The sequence below is a fragment of the Medicago truncatula genome, chromosome 4, assembly GCF_003473485.1.
Source record: "Medicago truncatula cultivar Jemalong A17 chromosome 4, MtrunA17r5.0-ANR, whole genome shotgun sequence".
NCBI classification, from domain to species: Eukaryota; Viridiplantae; Streptophyta; class Magnoliopsida; order Fabales; family Fabaceae; genus Medicago; species Medicago truncatula.
Genome location: NC_053045.1, coordinates 31532966 through 31552403, shown reverse-complemented (window position 1 = coordinate 31552403; position 19438 = coordinate 31532966). Strand labels below are relative to the sequence as shown.

The following is a 19438-nucleotide window of genomic DNA, read 5'->3' as shown; positions in this document are numbered from 1 at the left end:
GAACGATTGATGCGGTTTGATTAATATATAAGACGATTCTCGTGTTTCTATTGGGTAGTGAAGTTTGCCCCGGATCGATGACGTGGAATTGTTTCATCCGTTAAAAGGAGATAGTGATAGACGGGCAGGATCGTGTTTTGATTCAACAATGACACGGATCGATGAGCTGGTTGATGGATTGTTGAGACGCATTTACCCTCTTTCTTTTTTCCCCGGTCAGGCTCCATTTTGATCCTTTGTTTTTCGCGGTACATTTTTTTGATTTTTTTGGTCACTTCATTGTTTTGATTTTTAAACAGCATTTTTGTTTTATTATGGAAAAAATGTTTTTTTATTTTTTTTAAGAATGGAAAGAGTGATTTTGTTTTATTAAAAAATAAAAATAAAAACTGATTTTGTTTTCAAAATTTTAAATTTCTTTAGGCATTATTCTAATACAAAAGTTTGAGTCTTAAAATCTCCTCGCATATATGGTTTTGTTTGGCTAAATGATCAAATATGTTTCTTCATTTTTTAATTATGTTTTACACTCATGTTTATTATATGAAATTTTAACGCTTAAAAATCATAAAGAAATTTAAATTTTTGTGGGAGAGTTTGTTATAATATTACAAACATCTCTATAAGAAGTCATTCAAAAATATAAGTATACATGACTTGACTTAAAATCAAAGACTAAAATTTACAAAGAAAATTTTTTGGGGTGCCGAAACTTGCTGAAAAATTTCAGATCGATTAAAAATAATATTTTGAATATTTTGGCATAATCGTATATCTTGTGAAGATTCTATCACTTATGATGCATTCTTTGGTTGGTTTGTCTTCTTGTTTGCTTTGGAAATGATAAGATGTTATTCATGATTGTGTGGTATGAGCATTTCACTTGCTACTTTACATTCCTAAGGTTAACTGCAAAAATGCATAGTTGCTTTGTTATCTATTTTGAACTTTTGTGTGTCTTTTTCCTTAAAAAAAAAACTTGTGTGTCTTAACCTTAGTTCTGCTTAGAGCGCAAAAGCTTAAGTGCGAGGGAATTTGATCAATGCATTTTGATGCATCTTTTATAGTGTTCGCATTGCATTTTTATTTAATTGTATGTTAATAAGTAGGTACTGGGGTAACTAACATCTTTTGAGTCCTTCTCTTGGTCTTACCCGAATTGAAACATGAGAAGAGGCTTTAAATGGGGTTTTGCAGAGCTTTAGGAGTTAGGACTTATTCTACTCGTTTGTTATCTCTCTTAGTGGAATTTCAATTTGATGCGAAAACCTTCAATATATAGAAGGCTAAATTCTTGATGAATTCGTTGGCTAGGTGAAATTCTAGCACACTTGTTTTAATATGCTCTGTATGATGTTACGGCATTTGTAATGTTATGATTAATGTTTCAACATCACGTGATAACATAAATAAAAACAAGAAAAATAAAAGACATGAAAGTAAAGAACACAATGAGTTTGTTGACCTAGTTCGGTGACAAACACACCTAGGGCTACCAAGCCAGGAAGGAAATCCACTAGTGTAGTCCTTATTCAATAGCTCTCAGCAAACTCCTCGTTTACACTATATGACCTAGGACCTACCCGTATAGACTTCAACCTAGGAACTCCTAGATCTGATATCCCATCTCACTATCTTAATGGTCAGTCACTGCCCCAGTGACCTATCAGACTTAAACCAAAACAAAGTAGAAGTTACCTTCCAACACAAACAACTAGCACCTTGTTTCACAATTTCGGTGTAGTACAAAGAGTAATCAATACTCACAAAACAGTCCTAACAAGTATCACAGATGATACAAGAAGAACACACACTAGATTCTAAACTTGCATCACAAACGATACAAGAGCAGAATACATGAAGACTCGAACCCTAAAAATCTAAATTTTAGAATGACAGTTTGAATGAACAATTAGGTCTTGAAGTCTTCCTTATATACTGAAGCAACTTAGGCTAAATAATATGTTGGGCTTCACTAACAATGCAGATCGGTTCAGCTTAATCTGCAAAACAAGAATCAGAAACAAATTTGGAAAGTCCTAAAATGTCAGAACATTTATAGGATCGTTCCAAACAATATTAAATATTTCCTAAAATATAAAATACACTTTAGAAATATTCTACAGCTGATTCTTAGATAATATGTGCGTTGCTTGATCAATAAGTTAAGGAAATATTGTTTCCTTAAATAATAAAGGGCGCGCGTACAAACAAGCGAGAACTCAGGCACACTAAACCGTGCCAGGATGTTGAAGCATCGCATCCAACATCTTCCAGAGACGCCTAAACACATGTTGAAACTTTGGTTCCAACTTACAGAACAAGGATATTTATTTTAGCAACAATGCAGCCAATACAAATACCCAACACTAGGGAGCTTTGTATAAGGATTTTGAGGTTTGGTTTCTATGTTTAATTCATCTTTGTGTTTCTTCTTTCCCCTTAAATATTTCATATCTTTGATCTCTATTCGCAAATTCATTTTAGGTATTGATACTTAATCATATCAAATTCATTTTTGCTCTTTAGTGCATTATGTTGATGCTTAATCATATACTTGATGGAGTGACCAAAACCAAAACATAAAATTGACATGGTGACTTTCTAGACGCTTGGAGGTCCTTTCTGCAATTGAGGTTGGAATCATAACAACCAGATTTAGAGGCCGTGGATGAGGTCCAGGGAAATCTACTGATGAGGGTCTTGTAACGGTACGCGTGGCTGGAATAAGACACTAACTAGAGGGGGTTGCTCTTCCTCTTCTTCATTATCATCGCCATGAATATAACGACAGCATGAGACGCGACAAGGACACTAGTAATTGAAAAGGTGCGGGGATAAAAGAAGCTATCGCTCTACAAATGACAAAGTTGTATCAAATCCTCAGACTAAGAAAGTTGTTATTCAAGATTAGAACTCTTTTCGTCATTGAAAATGTTTGGTTGTTTGCATTATTATATAGCCAAAACCCATGAAGCCCAAAAATAAATAGTCATTTTACAAGAAAATGTTAGTTCAGATAGAATGCTCGTTATTTTTAAATGATTTATTTGGTTAAATTATTAATCAATATCAAGATCTCTCATGTGTCTCGGCCTAAAATTGATTGAATAGTACCAAAATTATAGTATACCGTACCTAAAAGAAATCAAATGGCACTTACATCTTTAATTATAATTAATCATACCACGTTAATACCAAAGAGTATGCAGACATAAGAATATACCTTCATAGTCACATCTCGCAATAAAATATCACATTGTTCTGGGTAGCTTTTGAAACACCAAAAGAGAACAAAATTATTACATGAAAAGAAAAACAACAAAAAGTGACTAAAACAATGCAAAATGGTGTACAATAAGACACTCATCATAACAAAAATTTAAAACTATAGTAAGCAACCACCAAATAACATGTATAATATTGTTTCATGGAACTGCATACATGTGTACGTTTGGATCAGTTGTGAGTTTGACAAAATCACCATCACATTGGTGATTCTGTCAATCTCATCGTAAATCTAAACATGTATGAAATATTTTAAAAATATTTCTCGTAAAAATAAAGGTGTAGAGGAGCAAGGATCTTGTAATAGTGTTACTGCCAAAGGATGTTCAGTTGCCCAAATGATCAAGCAAGTTAATCAACTTGCAATTATCATTGGATGATTATCATGAATTTGTGTCTTCATCTTCATCATCAGCAACATCGTTAATCTCACAGCTGCATGCTCTTGCTTCCATCCGAATTTCCATATGAAACTTTCAATAGAAAAAATATAGTACAAAAGCTATGAATAGATGAGCCTTCAAAGGGAAGAAAAGAAGGAGGGTTTTCTGAACTATAAAGGTGAAGGTGTGTGTTTCTTTTGGGTGGGTGGGGCAAAGACAGAGGATCTTCTTTGGCATATACTTTGAGCATTAACTTGATGGCCCATTCTTTCGACATATATGCCTTTGGCATCTTTTTTATGAATTATTAACATAATTAATTAATCAATATAATTACATAAGTTTGATTTATATCCCCTCAAAAAAAAAGTTTGATTTATATATATATATATTGTTAGTTTAAATAGTTTTTATATTGTCAATCAATCATAATCGTTAAATCATAAAAATAGTTTAATTTGAATTATAAAAATATATTCTTTTCACTCCTATCCTTCATGTGTCAATCAACATTGGTGCATGTTCTTAGGGAACAAAACATATGTGCAAATTTTATGGCTAATGAAGAATCATATGCTAGGTGTTATATTCACTGGAATTGTCCTCCGTCTGGCATGGAATCTCTCATCCTAAAGATAAGTTTGGAACTTAATTTCGACTATCTCTCTCTTTTTTCTTTTTCTTTTGTCTCGTTACATTGTAACAAAAAAAAAATCTCACCAATGAACTTCTTTACTCTCATTTTTTTTTATTATATTGCCTACATAATGCAGCTGTCTCCTAATTTTTTTTTTATAAAACAATAATGTTTATATGGTCTTGGATTTAAGTCTTTATTATGTCACCATGCTCTCTTATAACTTATAAGTTTGAACCTATACGGAACTTGGATTTTAGATGGGAAAGACGACAAAATGGCCCCTCTAAGTCTCTTTGCCAAACAGGATAGGTTCATGGGTTCGTGGAACTAGTTAGTTGATGTCCAATGGCACATGATATGCATCAGTTGGATAATCATAATTTTTAGAAAAACCGTGTTAATCATAATTAAGAATGTGTGTTAAACATTGAGTAAAAAAAAAAGTTTGTTAAGCATATAGAAAGGACAAATTAAGTCTATGAAATATGGTCGGACTTATGATTTGAAAATATTTTACCAATTAATCAATGAGTAAATAAGCAATTATCATTTGAAATTGTAAGTTTTCGTCAATTACCCTCCCGACATTAACAAAATTTCAATTACCCCCTAAAATTGCACAATGTTGATCAATTTACCCCCTCCGTTAAATTCTTCTGTTAGTCAACATGACATTTTGCAAATACCCCCCTAAAATTTTGCACTTGTGTGCAAAATACCACCCGAACTTAATTTTTTTTTTTTCTTTCTTATCCATGAAGGCCAAAATGGAAATGAAGGCTCCTTAGCAGAGACTTGTAGCACAAACAACTACCAATTTATAAACATAGCTTTTCTATCCACTTTGGCAATGGCCAAAATCACAACTAAACCTTGCAGGCCATTGTGATCCATCCACAAATGGCTGCAGAAACTTTAGTAAAGATATCCAAACTTGTCAAAGCAAAGGCATCAACTTGTTTTTGATATTGAAGTTGGTGATGGTCAATATTGGGATGAACTTGCAAAAGCACCACAAAGTTTATTTATTTGCAGCGCCACAATGTCCTTACTCTTATGCTTATTTGGATTCAGCTATTAATACTGGTTTATTAGATTATGTTTAGGTTCATTTTTATAATAATCCTCAATGTCAATACTCAAATGGAAACACTAACAATCTTGTTAATGCTTGAAATCAATGGACTTCAAGTCAAGCTAAACAAGTTTTTTTTATGTGTTTCTGTAAATGCTGCTTCTGCTCCAAGTGGTGGTTTTATTCCTTCTGATGTTTTTATCTCTCAAGTTCTTCGAGCTATTAAGAGTTTTTCTAAATATGGGGGAGTTATGATTCGGGATAGATTCAATGATGTACAAAGTGGACTGCAAAGTTAATGGTTTGGTCATCAATATTTATTCGAGGAAATAGATAATTACCCCCCGAAATTGTTTGCCGTTAATATCTTTTGAGTTAAGGATAAAAAAATATATAAATTTTCAAGTTCGGGAGACATTTTGTACGTAAGTGCAAAACTTCAAGAGATATTGCAAAACGTCATGCTGACTAACAGAAGAATTTGACAAAGGGGGTAAATTGATTAACGTTGTGCAATTTCAAGAGGTAATTGAAGTTTTGTTATTATTAAGAGTGTAACTGACTAAACTTACAATTCCACGGGGGTAATTGTCTATTTACTCATTAATCAATTATTAATTTACCAATGAAACTTGACTAACTTTTGCACTTGACCAAAAATTGAGTCCAATTTATTGAATGTGAACAAAAATCAGTATTTTTTAAGAGGGTAGAACTTAGATGTGGCAAAAACAAAGGACGTTAACGTGGAACCAAACTGTGTGAATAGTTATGGTTGAGGGAAATGTCCACACTCAGTTTCCATCATTGACAAAAAGGATTTTGAAGATGATATATCAGTCGATCAAACGACATATACTTTAACAGCTGAATTCTTGAAAAGGAGAAAAAAAATATGAACCAAGAGACCCATATATTGGAAAGGAATGCTCCTAATTTTACATGCAACGTCCACCAACCAATTATTGACATCGATGTCTATCAAAAAAAATTCTATGGAAGTTAACCTTTAAACCATATATCAATTCAAATAATTTCAAAATCGCTTTGATTGCTTTGATATTATATAAGAGTGAATGAATGAATACTCTCAAGGATCCATACTATCTACTCTATCAGAAAGCTCATTTTCTCCATGACAATTTCCAAGAAGCCCAGCCCCATCGGCTGAACCATATACTTTCTCGAAATCTATCTTGAATAATATGATTTCTCCTTTCAACCTTGCCTCGTCCACCACTTTGTTTTCTATTAACACTCCATCAACGATTTCACGGCCTTGGATGAAAGTCGACCGAACTCCCGCAATTAATTTATCCATAACTTTCCTAAGCATATTTCTCAAAACCTTATATAGCACCTTTTACATACATCCCACTAAGGATATAGGCCTAAAATCATTCAATTTTATAGGATTATCTCTTTATGGAATTAGAGCTATGGATGTATTATTTATCCAAACTCTCATTCTCATGGAATTCCAACATGAATAAAAAAACTCACCCATTAAGTTTTCCTGGAAGTTCTTTAAAAAACCGAAAGTCACCATCAGGGCCTAAGTAACTTGCTTAATTTCCTCTTCGGAGAGACCCCTTATTAAGTCTTCAGTCTCAACTTTTTGAATTCTATTGAAATTAAAATATTTAACGGATGACCTCTTTCTTTGGCTAGCCCGAAACTACTATTTTGGGAAATGAAAGAAAATATCTTCTTTGATCTCCTCCCCAACATCAATTAGCGATCCATTCGATTCTATATAAAGGATTTCATTAGACCTTTTCCCGCTTGCAACACTTCCATGAAAGAATTTTGTGTTTGCGTCCCCTTATGTCAACCAATTAATTCGAGATCTCTGGCGCAAAGATGAGATGATGTCCAACCTCTCTTAGACCTCAAGCTCCTCCATAACCCCTTCTGAAAGGTTTTGGGTCCTAGTTAAACATTTTGTCACACAGAAGAATTGAGCTATGATCGGTTAAGGATACCATTGAGTAACAATTAGGTCGCCTGTGTATTTATCTGATAGCAAAAACCTATTAAGAGAGCACGTGAGTAACAATTGCACATTTTTATACAAGTGTTCAACGAAAATGCACCCTTCTCCCAATATGATAATCCAAACTAGTAATAAAATATTAAGAATTATACACTGGATGGATAAAGCATGAACATGTTAACATAACTAAATTAACATTAGAAAAGTGGAGAAATTTTTATCCTCACTTAACCTGACTCGAAAATCTCTTAAAAGATTTAGAAAACTTTTGTGGACAATAATACATCTCTTTAACATATTTTCACCTTTTGCACAATCAGTTGAATTTTTTATTTATTTTTATACACTTTTTCTTGTAAAGAGGTGCAAGTTGGCAGCTAACATGTCCAAACTAGCTACCTGTTTTGATATAATTAATTAATATAGATAAGATATGGCCCAAGAGACAGCATACAGTTGGATATTAAGTGGGAATATACGTGGCTTTGAATTTTAGCAACTTTCTTTTTTTGGTAAGGTGAAGTTAAAATTAACGAACAGGAGAACATTGAATTAACCAGTTGATAAAGCTTGTATTAATTAAACATTTGTACATATCATATAACATTAGTATGCTGACCGTATAAAAAAAATAAAATTGATGACAACGCATCACAAAAAAAGTCACCATTAATTATACATTGTAGAATTTTGGAACCGAAACCAACAATGAATTGATTCAAATGATAAAAATGATAAGAGATTAAGACCTTTTAAGCAAGTAGTCATGACTTTAATCTCTTGCTCAATGGAGAAAATTTGGCTTGAAGATGAGAATTCACCTTATACCAGAGATTCTTTGATAAAGATTAATCACTGTTGAACAACACATTAGAAACTTTGTACTAATAACATGCTAACAATTATTCTTTCTTCTAAAACACACATTATTTATTTGGGAATTGTTGAGTTAGTATGCATTTGTAACAATAAATGCTTATCTCAAGTCTCCTTTGCCGTGGAGATTATTAAGAGAGTACAATTTTCATCAAATGTGCAATTGTACAAAAAGTATATGAAAATAGTGGTGGATGAGAAGATATGAAGTTGATAGCGTAGATAGGTAGGGGTGGGCATGGTTCGATTAACCATCAAAACCGAACCGAACTGAATCAAATTGATAAAATGGTTCGGGAAAACTGAACCGAACCGTTTAAAGTTTAGAAGTAACCAAACTGAACCTAAGTTATGGTTCGGTTAACCATTTGCTTACCTATTAACCGAACCAAACCGAACCAAAATAAATATTTTTTATCCAATGAATAAAACCACTTTTATTAAAAAAAATAACAAATTAAAATTAAAATCTAGAATAGTTTATTTCTTCAAAACAACTTATCTTATGCAAAACAACTTATTAATATCTCTTTTAAAAAAAAACGGCTTATTTTATGCAAAACTTCTCTAAAAAAACAGCTTATTTTAAAACAGCTTATTTTTAAAAACAGCTTATTTTTGCAAAACAACTTATTATAAAAAACATCTTATTCAAAAAAGTTTATTTTATGAAAACCAGCTTATTACGATCTCTTTTTAAAAAACAGCTTATTCAAACCAGCTTATTTTATACAAAACAACTTATTTTGTGAAAACAGCTTATTTTAAAAAACAACTTATTTTAAAAACTACTTAGTTTGGAACAATATTTAGTTGAATCTAGCACAGTGGTGCAATTTAAACTCATAACAAATATTTTGACGGTTTTAACTAGTGATGTTTGCAGCGGCTTCTTATCTAAAAAGTGAAAACTACAGATGCAGATCATGACAAAGCTAATTAGCTTATACTCAAAGTTTAGCTTGTGAAGCAGCAAAATAAATTTAACGGGCGTGAGCAATGCTTTAATGCACGGAAAGAATTTTATAATTCGATGATCATTACAAAAAATTTGTATTTGTAACTTTACTAAGAATAATTTTTTTAGTTCAACGATATATTTTTACGGTTAAATGACCTATTTGCAACACTTATGGTACATAATCTTTAAATTCTACAATTACTGCAACTGCACATTATAATGCTAATCAAATTGACATACAAAATGACACATTTCATAATAATCATTAAGTTTTGAAACATTATATAATAAGCTGTTTTAAATATAAGCTGTTTTTTATAATAAGTTGTTTTTATAATAAGTTGTTTTGAATAAGCTTTTTTTTAAAATAATCTGTTTTTTAAAATAAGTTGTTTTGCATAAAATAAGCTGTTTTAAAATAAGTTGTTTTGAATAAGTTGTTTTTAAAATAGATAAGGCTAATGGTTCGGTTTGGTTCGGATAATTGTGGTTACTAACGGTTCAGTTCGGTTAATGAATTGTTATCAAAATAATGGTTCGGTTCAAGAATTGGTTAAATGGTTCAGTTAATTCTGATACGGTTCGGTTCGGTTAACCGGTTCGAATTGATTTTTGGTTATTTTTGCCCACCCCTATAGATAGGTGTATCCTTTTTTCTATTTTTAACATTACCTTTCGTTATTTATTCAAAAAAAAAAAAAAACATTACCTTTCGTTATCATTTGTATCAAACGTATATATAATTCATTCTTGTGCCTGGTCCAAAAAATCATTCATCTTGCATTTATTAGAAGGAGGATCAATTTCAAGAAGGACAAAAGGTATGTATGATATCTTAGTCGACATGATTGGTCACAGTGATCCACCGTAATTTTACAAAAGTTATAAAGTGTAATTTTTGAAAAATTACATAGGATTGTCGTAATTTCTAACATACTCACCTTGAAAAAAAACGTATATAAACATGCATTTTTTACTTGTGTCCAGTTAAGAAATTAAAGATAAAATATAAAATAAGTTTTTATTTCTTAATAGTTTAAGGGAAATGCTAACACCTAAAGTTTAAACATTTATCTTTTCAATTTAAAATTTATTTCTAATTCTTTTTTCAGTTCCTTAACTTGTGGCACAAGTTAGCATGACCCATATAAAATTCTGTGATGATTATTCATGATAAATGACAAATAAGTATTGAACAAATTTACCAATAAAGATCAAGTCTAGCAGAAGAGTTAGGCTTTTATAACATGGTGAACTAATATTTGAATATCATACATAAGATATCCTTTTTTTTTTTAAGGAATATATAAGATATCCATATTTAATGTTCGACACGCTAGCCACATGGATACAAATTTAGGGAAAAAATGTGATCATTACTAGTATGCACGGAAATAAACTTGATTGAATGAGAGAGATCTATAACCTGCCTACATCATCAGATTTATATTAAAATGTGATATCCCTATCAAATGAGCTAATCAAATGTAAAGTTTTTTTTATTCCTCATAAGTAGAAAATAGTCATCATCAATATTAAAGAAAAGCCTTAATACTTCCAATCATGTAATCATTATGATTCAAATTATTTTTTATTACAAAATCATCAATAAAATGTGCTTACAATGATGATTCTTCAAAAGAGTATTCTCCATACAAGTAATAGGGAGTTTCTATGATACACCCTTAAATTAAAGTGTACTGGTACATCTATTTCATAAATCAATAAGTTATCGATCATTTTTCTGTAATAAAGAGATATTTATCAACTTTTATATTTTAGAAAATATTATTTTATAAGAAAAAACGTCATTTCGTCCTTTATAAGAATCATACTAATATTTTAACATTTTATCTAAAAAAATAATCAATATTCACTATTATGGGTATTAAAAATTTAAAAAAAAATTGAATTTTGATTTGCCGACACTTTTGAGAAATAAAATATAATTATTCTAATTGTAACCAATAGAAAATATATATTTTCTAAAAAAAATAACTCATTAAACTATTCATTTAATATATGGGTGTACCGGTACACTCAATTTTATTGAGTGTACCATATAAATTGCCCAAGCAATAATACTTAATTAATTTCGTGACATGGTGGAATAATTTTCCTTTTTCTGCAATTTCAAGTTAAAATAATTTCACAGTGAATATGTAACAGTAGCGAAGATAATTAATACTACATCCGTCTCTAATTATAAGACCTTTTTGAAAAAATAATTTGTCCCTTTTTATAAATCTCCTTTGATATTTCCAAGTACATTAATTATTTCTTTACCAACATACCCTTATTTATTTTGCATTTTTTTCTTCAATCAACAATAAATATTATATTTAAAACATAAATCAACTCTCTCTCTTAAGGATAAAATTGTAAAAACAATAGTAATTTTATACAAATTTAATACTACAACAAATTTTCTTAATCTCCGTAATTTTAGCAAAAGGCTCCTATATTTAGGGACGGAGGTAGTATTATTTTAAAATAAGTTGCACATGCATTAAGACATCAAGTAAGTCTTAGACCATCCCCAATGGTAAAAAAAATTTAATACCTTTCAACACTCACTTTTTCAATTCCCAACACTCCACATTATTTTCTCTCTCATAATTCAATACTCATTCAATTGTTACCTCTCCAATGGTTTTTTTCATTCAACACTCAACCCCACCTCCTTTTATTTCCTATTCTTATTTAATTTTATATTTTTGTTTTTATAATTACCTAAAATTATCGATTATAATTAAATTAAAATAATACAATTAACTATTTATTTTTTAGTTTTTTTGGAAAAACAAAATTTTGTAAAATAAATTTGGTTTTTTTTGTAAACAAAGACTAAAACTTCAAAAGAAACTCTAATAATAAGATTAAGAGAGTGAAAATTTTGGTTTTTTTTTCTGTGTCCAAATCAAATGATCCAAGTCTCTATTTGTAGAGAAAAAAAATCACAAATTTTGGTAAAAATAAATAAAAAATAAAAAATTATTTGCAATGAAATAATTGAGTCCAAATAATTAAGAAGATAAAAATCCAAGCAGTCAATCAGGAAGCACCACGTGTCCCTCGGCACAGATTTTCAACATGTTTAATACTTTCATCACCTCTTTCCTCTTCTCTCATTTTCAATAGGCCATTGTAGATGGTCTTAAAAGAAGTCAATATCATAACAATATTTATATTTACAAAATCAAACATATTACACTACACTTAACATGCTAGCATAGTGGTAATTGTTGTTTTTGGATTTTCAAAACATACTTTAAAAAATATTTTTTAATCGCTGAAATTATTATTAGGTTGAGTCACGATCATATCAATTTCTTTATAACATTTTGTTGTACTATTTAAAATTATGTAAGAAGACTATCAATCACGACATCCTCATGACAACACAACTTAGTTATAACTCCCTCGGTGTCCTACAACATTGTAAGATCCATTCTAGAAATACACTTTCAATACGGTACTCAGAACATTCAAATTTAACATTGAAATCGCTCGAATGTGGTACCGTGATCACTCTATTATGGTAGATCGACCACTAACATATGGTGTTACTACCTTTCTAACCTTTAACTTTTTCAAGGGTATAAAATATCAAAAAAGAATATACTTTTAAGACAATTTTTAATTATGAAGGGACATTATACCATAAAAGTGATTATGGTCTTAAAAATACTCTTTATTTCAAAAGGACGTAATATATCGAAAGGACTACGCTTTTTATTTCAACGGGTCTGTGGTCTTAAAAACACTCTTAATTTCGAATGGACAATAAAGAAAGGGGAGAAAGTGTCTCAGAAATGCATCGAGCAGAAAGTGAGAGAAAAGAGAAAAAGTTTTCAACAACTCAATAGAATTATTTGGTGTGAGTTATGATTTGTGTGGAGCCCTTTATGGGGAAGAAGCCAAACTAAACTTGGGGGAGGAGAAACCGGCTTGGTTAAGTCAAGCGAAACCTGGGGCGCAAAAAACTGACAAAACTTGAAGAGTAAAACAAACACACACAAGAGATAATAGATTTCTTTATTTTTCAGGTTCCTAAAAATTACGATTTAGTCAAGCCCAAGCCCAGACATACAACGTCCCAGTCATCACGCGTGTTGTAATTAATTTTTGTGTGCATTCACTTCCATTCACAAAATTGGGTACCCCTAATGACACATCATTAAAATCTCACTTCTGTTAGGTAAACACTACTAATTTATGCTAATTTTCCCATGTAAGACTTCCACTATTTTTTTCATTTCACGCACTCTAGTTTAAAGTCTTAAGACTTGGTATTTACTCGTAATTCTCCCTCCAATTTCAACTAAAGTTCCAACAATCCCGCTTAAACTTAAAAGTAGTGTTTCAATTGTAATATCAAACGTTTTTATATGATTGTGCATAAGCACATGTGTCCTACGACTTGAACATTTGCATTACGAGTAAAATTCAGCTTCAACAAGAGTGACTCGTAATCTTAAACTCTATCTCTAACATAGAATTCACACACAACTTTTTTCTAATGTGTACTCTAAAGGTTGCGCTTTGATGGTCTTGCTCGTCTATCTTAGTTTAACAAACGCTATACGAATTCCGACTTAAAATTCCATAGGAGCCGATCCTAGTTTCACATTTGCATAGGTGGGTCTATCAAGAGTACTCATATAACTAGGCACGTCGATCCTATATCTCATTAAGAGTTTCTATTACCTCGTCCTCTTATTGCTTTCGAAGTCATGTTTCTCTAATTTATTAAAGCATGTTCATCTTATATCACTTCATGACTTGCTATTAACCATTGAACTTATTTTTTGAGATCTCCAATCATTTAGGTCGGGTTACCATCACGAGTGATCCCTAGGCAATAGTCTCATCATTTTGGTTATGTTTACGACTTTCTCTCTAGTTAAGTATCATCAGTACATACATAATTCACTATAACCGCTTCTTTAGAGAGCAAGTACATACATAATTCACCCTTACTGCTCCTTTAGAGAGCAATAATGTTGTGTTTGTGCTTTATCTAACGTCTCTTGTCATTATATTAATGATTCTCAATTTTTATATTAGTCTTGCTACTATCGCAATTGATAAACACGTGTTTGCACAATAAAAAAAATGATATAAACATTTAGATATAGAAAAGAAAAATAGACAAACATACTTTCATCTATGTAAATGGATCGGCTCAATTTGATTTAATACATATGCAAACCTAATATAAAGACGATTTATGTAATCCCGTTATCTGATTTAATCTAATGTAGTCATGCAATTTAACCAATAACCCAATAAACTAGTGTCTTAACCAAGTCCGAGCCTACTTTTTAAACCATCCCTAGAAGAAGAAAAAATAGCATAGATAGAGGAAAGAATATTGTAAGTCTGTATCTGGCTGGCTGCATAAGAGGGGGAATTGCTGGCATTCACTTGCACATATGCGGAGGAACAATAAATATTTTAGAGAGAGAAAGAAGAGAGAGAGAGTGAAGAGTATTGCATAATATATACCACAATTATAGGAGAGGCAGCTTCAAAGTACAGTACAAGGTTGTAATCCTCTCTCCCTGTCCTTCTCTTTTATTAATTTCATCATTTTTTTATTAATTTTTCAAAAAAATAAAATAATTAAGAAAAAACAAAAATAAGCACCGTTATTTTCTCTCTCTAAAATCTCCATGTTCCTCTACTTGTGAAATTTTTGGAGGAGATCCGTTTCTCTCTCTTTCTCTCACCATATTTGCATTTTCAATTTTTTCACAGAGAAAAAAAAAACACCATTTTCAACAGATTCATTTCTCGTTTTGATGGCTGCTCCACCGGCAAGGGCTCGTGCCGATTACGATTACCTCATTAAGCTTCTCTTGATCGGCGATAGCGGTAAATAATTTTTTCCCCTTCTATGTATTTTTTACCATATAATAATAATAATATAAACTAGGGTAAAATAAATGTTACATAAAGAGATTAGTGATAGATTTTGGCCTTGTTTTTGATTTGGGATTTGGTTTGAATTGTGAAAGGTTTTATCTTTTCATGATCTAGTTTGACCCATTCTTTGAATCGTTGTTTGTGTTATTGTAATGTTAATTATGGTATGAAGAGGTTGCATTGCTTCACAAATTTGTGTTTGTGTGATTATGCTTAGATTAACCTTTTATGTGATCTATTCATTACAATTGCAGTAACCTCAAATATTGACAAAGTAAGATGTATTATGTATAGTTGATGTTTACAATAAAGAGAATATGACATTCCCTTAGCTTATAACTGTGTATACTATAACATCTCAACTATGAAGCACGGACACTCCTCTGATTAGGCATGTCCCTTGTCGGACACGCATCACACATTGGTGTCCGACACCGACATGACACCTATGATTACACTAAATTATATCATTTTTTTTAAATTATCATCCGTATCGGCGAGTCAGTGTCGTGTTCGGTGTCCGTGCTCCATAGCATCTCAATAATCTATCACCCACAATTTATTTGTTTAATACACAAAATTAGGCCTTAAGCGGTCCAGTTGCTTCTACATGATGTTCTTGTGCTTTGTTTTCTTGTATATGTTCTAGTTTCGGTTGATGTTTTACAAAGTATTTTGATATCAAACATGATATGGTATGGTATGAGTATGACACAAGGATAGATGTTTGGGTCTCTTAACCATTTGGTCAGGGTTCGATCCATGACTAGTGGGTATATAAAAAAGTATGTTGTGGGATGTCAGCCCCTTTAGTTGATCTCAATTACCCCGAGTGGTTAGTGTCTCTGCAGTTGCACGCAGAGATACCTTGGTTTACAAAATTATGTCTTTTGGTAGCCATTTTTGAATAACTGTGTTGCTTTTGTGTGGAACATACTTGGATTTACCATTAATATAAATTATAAACTTATTTTGTTATTGTTCTTCGCAGGTGTTGGAAAAAGTTGTCTTCTTTTGCGTTTTTCTGATGGTTCCTTCACTACCAGTTTCATCACAACTATTGGGTATGATTTTATGGTTTAGAAGTAAAACTGTTTAGTTTTGTTTACATAAGATTTCTCTAATATCACACTCGTACCTTAATGCAGTATTGATTTTAAGATAAGAACCATTGAACTTGATGGCAAACGGATCAAGCTCCAAATTTGGGATACTGCAGGACAGGAACGGTTCCGGACAATTACAACAGGTAAGGTTTATGATCCTCATAGATTTTCTTTTGTTATTAATAATTTTAGTAATATTGCATCGACACATTGAAACACGCTGTTTGGCTGTTGGCATCTGGATTACGACACTTGCTATACTTTCCTAAAATATTTGTTTTTTGCAGCTTACTATCGTGGTGCCATGGGCATATTGCTGGTCTATGATGTTACTGATGAAGCATCATTTAACAGTAATGTTCCTTTCTGTTACTTTAGTTTGAAATCTGCTGATCTGTGCAAAACTCTTAAAATTTCAATGTTTTTTTTTTCTTTTTTCCATGGGAGTATTCACCTAGCTTCTAATTATTACAGATATCAGGAATTGGATTCGCAACATTGAGCAACATGCTTCGGATAATGTTAACAAAATACTGGTAGGGAACAAAGCAGATATGGACGAAAGCAAAAGGGTATGCAAACTTTGTTGGCAATGTTTTAATGCTGCTTTATGTTTCTTTTCCTCCCTTTTTTCGTTTCCCCTCCTTTGTAAATCAACCTTCACAGTTGTCAAATTTACTATCATAGTCGTTATGCAAATTTACTGGAAGGTTGAGTTGCATCGTTAAGGATGTTTAAGAAACCATGTTGCTGTGAGTGAACTAAACATTTTTGTTGACGGACGGGGAGGTTCGAAGAGGGTTGAGTTCTGATTTGGTGCCATCAATTGATAAATAACAAATGCGAGCTTCCTCTCTTGTATATTTGTGTGTGTGTGTGTGTGTGTGTGTCAGATTTGTGATGTTCGTGATTGTATATTTTATGTACTTTTACCTTTCTTTTTAGGCTGTGCCAACTTCCAAAGGCCAAGCACTGGCTGATGAGTATGGAATCAAATTCTTCGAAACTGTAAGTGGTGTATTTACCTGAAAATGTGGAAACTCTCTGAACTTCTATGTTGTTATGCTCATGAAAATGCTCAATTGCAGAGTGCAAAGACAAATCTAAATGTGGAGGAAGTTTTTTTTTCCATAGCAAGAGACATAAAACAAAGGCTTGCTGACACTGACAACAAGGCAGAGGTATTTTGATAATCTTTCATCTGTTTCATGTGTTTAACCCATCATAGTTTCATTTCATGTCACCAAACCTCTTCTCTCCTGTTGAATGAGAGAAAAATGGAAAGACATAGGGCAAAACCGTGTGTTCGAAATACAGAGTCGATATTATATCGGATCAAAATCAAAGCAATAATTACACAATATATATATATATATATATAGGGATTTGCTAGAACATACCCACCAGTTTTTATGTGGGAGTGTTTTAGCAAGCTACACCTTTAGTTATAACTTGTTAAAACGCACCTTCTAAAAAATAAGTGGGTGTATCCTAGCAAATGCCTATAGGAGTTGCTAACATACACCCACTTATTTTTTAGGTGTGTTTTAGCAACATTCACCTTAAGGTGTATTTAACAACTTTTTAGTTATATCTTTGCTAAAACACACCTTAATAAAAACCAGTGGGTGTATCCTAGCAAACCCCATATATATATATATATATATATATATATATATATATATATATATATATATATATATATATATATATATAATGTGCATAAGCCAACATCAGATCATCTGGACTTTTATTGCATCATATCATAGATTTCGAATTAGTGTGATGATAATAGTGAAGGACTAAAGATGAACATATCAGTCATGGTTTAATATAAACGAGGAATAGAGGGATTGGGTGAACAAATGGTTATGGGTTTAAAAAAAAAATTGGGGTTTCAAGGAATGAATAATTCTATTTGAGTTAACAAGTTGTTGATGTTGTTGGTTTATGAGTTTGTGATGTTTATGGTGATGATGGCTGCGTAAGAACAGAGAATGATGGAAGCAGATGTTTTTATTTGGTGGTGGTGGTGGTGGTGATGGTGGTGATGGTGGTGGTAGGTGAGTGGGGACATGGAAGAGAGAGGGTGGAAGATAGTGTAAAAATTAATCTAGTATTGATGGAGTATGATAAGAGTGTGTTCTTCATTTGATCGAATGGATAAAATTAACTTTCCCATGGTGGGAAACAACTCTCCTTTCTCATTCTAAACCCCACCTCATGTTTTTGGGTGGGAGTAAGTTAGCAAACTCCTATATATATACATATAGAAGATACTATTATCCTTATTTACACGATACGATATTCCTACATAGATAAATACGATGATCGTAATATACTCCCTTTCTCACGATCCTAATGTTTTGTGATACTTTTTATTGCAGCCAACAACCATCAAAATCAACCAAGACTCTGCAACGGGGTCTGGACAGGCTGCACAAAAATCTGCTTGCTGTGGTTGAGGACACTTTTACAAGTTGGTGGCAACATTATTGAAGAAATTACTTGTATGATAATCATGATGCTGACTTGTGCTCAACGTTTTCAATGTGGCATTATTTATTAATTTTGTGCGTGATAAGTAGTTTTGGATTTATATTGAATCAAAAAACTGAATGTGATTGTAGTGAATGAATGTCTAACTACCTCTGTTTGATTGGGATTAGGACGGACCCATTTTTTTCACTGTATAAACTTGCTTATCAATGGCGTGTAGTGGTGAGTTATTCATCATACACATTTCAATATTGCACCTTCTGTTGATTGGCTATGCGGTGATGAATATTGATACTTCAAAACTAAAAGATTATATACATGCAACCCATAAGCTACTAACTATGCGTCGTAACTCAACTTGTTTCGAAATATTATTGGATGTTTGGAAAAGTCATAAAAACACATTGAGGCTGCACGTTTGTTCAGAGCTCACATTTTTGGCTTGGAAAAAATCATGTTGAAATTCTTTTGGGAAGCAAGAACAATAAGATGGACATTTAACACAACGCGTGTAAGAAAAATGAACATGTTATTGTCATTGAAACTATGAATGCTTGTAGATTCTAAGCTGCACTATTCAACATCCATTATAAATGGATTACAAATGTTGTGTACAGATTGACTTGGTGCAATCTGGTGGCAGGAAAGTTTCTATTTGGTGGAGAAATTTGCAGTTTATCAAA

The 19438-nt window shown here is 31.9% G+C and overlaps 1 protein-coding gene and 1 pseudogene across 2 annotated transcripts; both read left to right on the top strand.

Moving 5' to 3' along the window:
• Nucleotides 1–5065: 5065 nt before the first annotated feature.
• LOC11412435 (acidic endochitinase-like) lies at nt 5066–5685 on the top strand (annotated as a pseudogene).
• Nucleotides 5686–14556: 8871 nt separating this feature from the next.
• LOC11412245 (ras-related protein RABE1c) lies at nt 14557–19011 on the top strand. 2 transcript variants are annotated; one of them, XM_024782860.2, is made up of 9 exons: nt 14557–14769; nt 14983–15099; nt 16142–16214; nt 16299–16399; nt 16544–16609; nt 16731–16828; nt 17202–17264; nt 17345–17437; nt 18644–19011. In XM_024782860.2, the coding sequence occupies exons 2-9, from the start codon at nt 15027–15029 to the stop codon at nt 18719–18721; spliced, it is 645 nt and encodes a 214-aa protein (XP_024638628.1). In that variant the 5' UTR covers nt 14557–14769; nt 14983–15026; the 3' UTR covers nt 18722–19011. The 2 variants fall into 2 exon arrangements, with proteins under 2 accessions (XP_024638628.1, XP_039689405.1); XM_039833471.1 differs by lacking the exon at nt 14557–14769 and having other exon boundaries at nt 14837–15099.
• Nucleotides 19012–19438: the final 427 nt, after the last annotated feature.